We start from the raw sequence: 6,356 nt of genomic DNA, 5'->3' as shown, positions 1-6,356 counted from the left end.
GGCTCCAGCCCAGTGGTTGGGTAACAAGCATGGCCCCCTCCCTTGGGGACGGCAGCTCTGAGATCCCTTCCCTACTTGGCCAGAGGAGAGCACGGGCAGGGAGTGGGGGTGGGGCAGAGACGTCCCCCACGCAGGTCCGCAGCACACTCAGTGCCCTGTGCGTAGGTGTCAGCCTCCGTTCCAGAAACCCTTGGGTGACAGTGTTTTGTTTCTTTCTAACAAGGTGACTCTGCTGGGCTCCTGGTCACAGGAAAGACCAGGTCATGGTTAGGAGGTGGGAACTGTCCACCCCTCCCCCACTCTCTCGGGAATGGAGAGGGGCCGGCAGTGTAGTAACTGCAGTGATTGATTGTGCCCACGTGAGGGTGGCAAGCACACCCACACCGGGAGGGTGCCGACCAGCTCCACAGAGACAGGGCTGCTGTGCGTGGGACCCTCCAGACCTACCCAGTGCATCCCTCTACCTGGCTGTTCGTCTGTGTCCTTTATCACGTCCCACAGTAAGCTGGTCGACATAAGTGTCCCCCTGAGATCTGTGAGCCGCCCTAGCAAGTAATCAAATCCAAGAGGAGGGGTCACGGGAACCCCGACTGGCAGCCAAATCGGGCAGAATGTGGGAACCTGGGGACCTACGACTTCTGATTAGCATCTGAAGTGGGGGGCGGGCTCGTGGGACCAAGGCCTCAGCTATGGGATCTGATGCTGTCACCAGGCAAACAGCATCAGAAGCAAGTGAAAAGGTAGGACACCCCGCTGGCGTCGCAGAGAATCGCTTTTGGGGGGCAAACCCACACGACTGTTAGCCCGAAGGGTCAGAACTGACACCGGACGACTCCTGGGCCTTTCTAACATGGGCCAGCTCCCCGGACAGGACAGCTCTGCGTGGGAAGTCGCCGGGGTGTGAAGGTCCCGCTTTCAACACACCATGGGGACAAAGCTGGGTCCTTCCCTGTCCCCACTGTCCCCGCGCCAGGCCAGGCCAGACCTGACCCCCGATCACTCACTTTTCTCCGTGGAGAAACCTGCCCCAGCTCCGGGCAGGGGCTGTCCCCAGTGGTCCCCCACCAGAGATTGGGGACCCTTCCCTTGCCCTGCATCGCCCTCCCGTCCCCGCCCGCCCCTCCAGCCTGCTTCAGGAGCACGCAGAGCCCTGGCCGGTTTGGCTCGGCGGTTGGAGCGTCGGCCTGCGGTCCACAGGAGCACGCAGAGGTGACTAGAGCACCCTGGCGATCATAACTGTAGAGGGAGAAGCACCCAAGGACTGCGGCCAAAGCCAACCGGGAAAGGCCTGGGTGCCACCATCCTGAGCTTCCGGACGACAGCAGGTGCCTCCCTGAGCATACTGCCTGCGACCGAACGTGACCTCGCCGGCGCCTGAGGCACGAGAAGCCAAGGCCCACGGGGTCAGTCCCTCGCCTGCCGTCCCGCCCACGGTCCTGGGGCGGATGCGGCCCAGAGGGGAGGTAAAGGAATCACGTGGGGACTTCCAATAACACTTCCCTCGGGGACACTGAGGTTTCACTCTCGTGTGACTTCCACGTGCCATGTAATATCATCCTTTTTCCTTCAGCCGTTTAAAAATGTAAAGCTGTTCTGCTTGCGGACCACACCGAAGGTGATGGGGCCGGGGCCAGTGATGGACTCAGAGCTCAAGGCCCTGGCTCCGGGGCACGGCAGGGCACAGAATTCAGTGACCTCCTGATGGTCCATCAACTCCCCGTCTTGAATAGAAAGCCTTCCCCAGACTGGTCTCGTGAAAATCCAAAGCAGAAAAGGAGACTGGGGACCCTGGGCCTCAGAAACAGCTGCACCCGTGCTGCGAACCCTGGCTGAAAAGCATTCGGGACCAGCTCTTTGAACGGATGAACGGGCAAGAAAGCCGGTGGAATTTCTGCACCACGTCTTCAGTTAGTCCCAGGGACAGACAGGCAGGCATGGTACAGAGGCCTAGACGGCGCCGCGCCCCGAGCTCCTGAGCCTGGCACAGCCGTGGGCGGCTCTCCACGTGCGCCACCCCCGCCGGGCCCCCCGGATTCACTTCTAGGGCTGCGGACTCTGCACTGTGGACGAGGGCGGGAAGGGAAGGGCATTCTGCCTCCCGCTCTGCGGCCAGAAGTCCAAAATCAAGGGGTGGGCAGGACCAGCTCCTTCTGGGGCGGAGGGAAGTTCTGCTCAGGCCTCTGTCCTTTGCTGTCTCCCCCCCGGGTCTTCACATCCTCTTCCCTGTGTGTCTGCCTCTGGGTCCCCATTTCTCCCTTCCGTAAGGACACTGGTCATGGTGGGTTAGGGCCCACCTCGCTGACCTCCCTTTAGCCTGATTATTTCTGCGAAGACCCTCTCTCCGAATAAGGTCACACTCTGAGGCACCAGGGGCTGGCAGTGCCGCGACCCCAACACGCGAGCGCTCAAATGAGGGAGAACAAACGAAGGAACGGGGCAGAAGCACCCCTCTTCAGTGGTTCCGGGACCTCAACGAAGCTGTAAAATGCCAGCACGCGATAAGGCGCTGGCTCCCCGACGATCGGAGAAGTGGATAAAGGGCAGGGCACCACTGGAGAAGCTGGGCTTGGCAACGAGCAGCTTCCTGCTTGTCTGCTTTCCCGTGACCCCGCGCACCAGGGCGCCCCCGCGGACAGGGCTGCACACCAGGACACGGCACGGCACCCTCGGACCCCCTCCACGGCGCTGCTCTGGCGGACAGGGAGTACTCAGGTCTGCTTTCTCGAAGAGGGGAGACGGCAGACCCGGACGACGCCAAGGCGGCACGGGGGGCTCGGGTCACCCCACACATGGGAAAGACCCCAGAGAAAACGGGTGCTGCTGGGACGGGCAGCCAGCCCGCTGCAGCCGGAGCCCGAACGCAAACACCTGCCACCTCACAGGAGAACAGACGGGCAGCCAGCCCGCTCGGCCAAAAAGCAGTAACACTCAGTTAATAATTTATCTTTTATTGAAATTGTTGAATACTTTATATTACAGTAAATTTGATTGAAAAAAAAATGAGGAAAGAAATCAATTTTAAAAAATACTCATGTTGAAATCAAACGAGCCAGCCACGCCGAGTGCAGACCAATGCATCCGCAGGGCGGTCTGCGTCCCGGTAGGTGACTGCCACTGAGTCTACGTACAATTCTAGAATAAGAGAAAGTAACTCATCAAACATTTCGAGAAAGGAGCCCGAGAGCGGCGGGCAGGGAGCAGGGCTGCCCCACCCGCCCTGCAGCAGAGGCCTGGCCGCGGCCCCTCCGCAGCTGGAGCCCAAGCCCAACGCCGGGGGCGCAGTTCAGGCCCATCTGCTTTCACGCCACCTCCGTAAGTCACTCACTGTGCGGTTTAAGGCTTCTTATAGGTCAAATGGTTGATAAACACTTTTTTCTTAAAAAAATAAGCACAGTAATGGTGGTATCAGGAGAACCTGAAGAGGTGAGACCTATAAAGTTATCTTCTCTGACATCTCAACTCACAAAAATCAATCTTTGGGTGGGTTGTGTGAATTCATCAGCCAGCAAAAGAAATACTGATACATGTGCTCTGGGCACCTAGGACTTTAGATGTCATGCAAAAAGCTGCAGCCGTTACTTACTAAAGGCGTGGAGCAGGCGAACGCTCCGAAGCCTAGGCACTCGGGGACCCGCGTGCGCGCGTGCGTGTGTGTATGTGTGTGCACGTACGTGGGCCCGAAAGAAACAGAAAAGCCAAGAAGAAAAGAGACACAATGGAATATTCTAACTTAGAGGATACATTATTGACCAGTTCAAAATTTCATATGAAACCAACCCAGCACCGACAGCTCCCCCTCGGACATGGCTGAACCAGCACACCCCCTGCCGGCGGGAAGAAACTGTTGGGTGGTTTGTTTTGTTTTTTTTTGTTTTTTTTTTTTCTTTTTTCACAAACCTGAGTAATTGTCAAAGTCAATAAATAGGAGGAGAGAGTTAAATGCTAAAATATGATGGTCAAATACCCTCAGGGCCTAAAGCAGCAAGGGCTTCCTCAAACAGAGCCCTCTGTCCCCAGGCGCGGGGCTCCGGCGCGGGTATGGAGCGCACGGCGGCCACGCTTTCAAATGAGGACGTGGGACAAAACCCGGGGCCCTAGCACCACCCTTTGGCAACGGAAGTGATGCCTCATTCCATGACATGATCGACCACGGATGAGTGGTGCCGGACCTCCTCACCCTCTCCCCCTTCACAAAAATTCTTCCCTTTTGAAACAGTTTCTGTTAAAGGCAAAAATGACAGAAGCATCATTGAGTTGAAGTCTTATTTGGTTGAAGGTGCCTGGCTGGGCCATCGGCCACACCCCTCGGGCACCGGGGTTCAGATGTTTAAGAGGTCTTCGTCGCTGTCGTCATGGAAGGATGCCAGGCTGCCGGGGGCGCCGGGCTTCAGCACCGCAGCGCGGGGTGGGCCCCGCCTCGCCTTCTCGCTCACCAGCCCCACCCGGTCATCCCGGAGCATCTTCCTCGGGGGGTTTCTCATCGGGTGGGTGCTTTCGGGCCCCGTTCCTCTGGCCGAGTGGACGCGCACCTCGGGGATGGTGAGGACCTCGTCCTCGCTGTCCTGGTCATCCCCGTGCAGGGAGGTCAGGGCCTCGGCTTTCACAGACTTGGTGGTGATGTGGCCGTTTTCCTGCCCCTCCTTCCCGGGCCTCGGGGGCGCCACCTGGATCTCCTCCATCAGCCACTCAGTCTCGTTCTCGTCCACCTCCTCCTCCTTGTTGACCTGCCGGGACAACGCGGGGCGCATGGAGCCCACCGAGACCCCGTTCTCCCCGGTGCCCTCCTTCCGCAACCCGCCGAGTCAGGGCCTCTTTCCCACCAGGAGAGGAAGGTGAGGCTGGGACCGGCAGCTCCTGCCAAGGCCCAACCAGGCAGACGGGGCCGCGAGGGGCAGGAGCGCAGCCAGCCCGGGCTCCTCCCGCACTCAAGAGCCAGCGCCCGGGCGGGAAGCGAGGGCGGTCGAGCCAAGACGCGCCTCTCAGAGGGCAGTTGGCTGGGCCGTCAAGAGCCACGAGCACACGAGTGCCCTTCGGTCCAAGCGGCGCCTCCGAAACCCGCGGAAGGACAGCGGGCGCAGGCGCGCACTGCTCCATCACGGACGCGTGTTCTAGACGAGCCCGGGACCCCGGGACGCGCGGGCAGCCCGCGGGACGCGCTGCGGACTCAGCCGCAGACAAACGTGTCCGGGCTCAGGCCAGCGACCTTCCCCTGTTCTGGGCCAGACGGCGGAGAGGGCGCCGAGTCCGGCGGCGGGGGCGGGAGCGGGATTACCTTCGAGTACTTGTAGGACACGTTCGCGCTCCGTCTGCAGCAGGTGGTTAGCTTACTCAGCACCGTCTCCCTGCAAGAGACCCGTCACTCCGCGTGCCGCCCGCCCCGCCCCGCACGCCCGCGGCGCACCCCGCGCAGGACGCCGGCGACCAGCCAGCTCCGCACAGAACGCTCGGGGGCCGGCCGTGGCTTTGGATGCTGCCCACCCCCTGGCGGTCTGGGAGGCCTAGAGCGAGCCTTCCTGAACCCCAAGGCTGTGCCGGACCCTGTGGGCAGGTGACTGACCCCAGGCCGGCTCACACCCAGACCCTCTGCTGGCCTCTGGCTCGTGGCAGATGAGAGGGGGCGGGGGCCCGGAGCTGGCCTGCCCCTCTGCCCTGGGGCCAGGGCTGACCGCACACAGCTCGCACACAGCTCGAGTGCGTGCGCAGTCACGTGGGAAAGTCACGTGCGCTGAGTGACCCCGCCCCACGGAGGGGGGCCCAGAGGGCGGTGCGGCTACGTGACGCCTCCGCGGCGAGGGAAGAGGGTCGGAAGGAACTCCGCTCATGACAGGTGCGAGCTTTCCGTCCCTCTGTGCACATCCAGAGACAGGGGGCCTGGAGCCCGGCCAGCCAGGAAGAGCCCACAGGTGCCTGCCGGGCGCGGGCAGCGGGCCTGACTTAGCACCTGGGGCAGGTCCCACAGCCCTGCTCAAACGGGACACTTCGCCACAGACATGCAGACGTTCGTAAAATGCAACTGGAGACACTCCCATAGTTTTGCCTTAGGACTTTGGTTGCTGTTGGGCCCCAAAAACCTGAACCCAAGAAGCGATCCTGACCCCTGGTCTCGCGGCCACCACCCCCTTCCCGTCCTTACCGTCTCTCCTTCTTATAGAGCAGCAGGGCCAGCAGACAGCCGGTGAGCGCCACCAGCAGCAGGCTGAGGACCGCCCCGACCGCCTGGCTCCTCTCCGAGAGCCCCTGGTGCTCCTGCGTGTCCTCGTCAGCGTCCTCGCCGCCGAAGCCCACCCTGGAAGGCAGTCCTGTCACTCGGGGCACTGCCGCCGCAGCGACGACCCGAGATCCCCCCGACTCAGCAA

At 61.3% G+C, this 6,356-nt stretch overlaps 1 protein-coding gene across 3 annotated transcripts in view; it reads right to left on the bottom strand.

Moving 5' to 3' along the window:
- Positions 1–2,972: 2,972 nt before the first annotated feature.
- The window catches only part of IGF2R (insulin like growth factor 2 receptor), a 99,058-nt gene continuing 95,674 nt past the window's right edge, over positions 2,973–6,356 (bottom strand). Inside the window, exons 38-40 of one of the 3 annotated variants that reach the window (XM_036248041.1) lie at positions 6,134–6,286; positions 5,273–5,342; positions 2,973–4,724 (exon numbers count right to left, since the gene is read on the bottom strand). In XM_036248041.1, coding sequence (XP_036103934.1) covers positions 4,320–4,724; positions 5,273–5,342; positions 6,134–6,286 — 628 coding nt within the window. In that variant the 3' untranslated portion in view covers positions 2,973–4,319. The remainder of the gene's footprint in view (positions 4,725–5,272; positions 5,343–6,133; positions 6,287–6,356) is intronic. The other 2 variants (XM_036248039.1, XM_036248040.1) reach the window with 2 other exon arrangements.

This window comes from Molossus molossus, unplaced genomic scaffold (genome assembly GCF_014108415.1).
Source record: "Molossus molossus isolate mMolMol1 unplaced genomic scaffold, mMolMol1.p scaffold_m16_p_8, whole genome shotgun sequence".
NCBI lineage: Eukaryota > Metazoa > Chordata > Mammalia > Chiroptera > Molossidae > Molossus > Molossus molossus.
The sequence above is the reverse complement of the archived record's forward strand: the minus strand, read 5'-3'. Positions and strand labels throughout refer to the sequence as shown.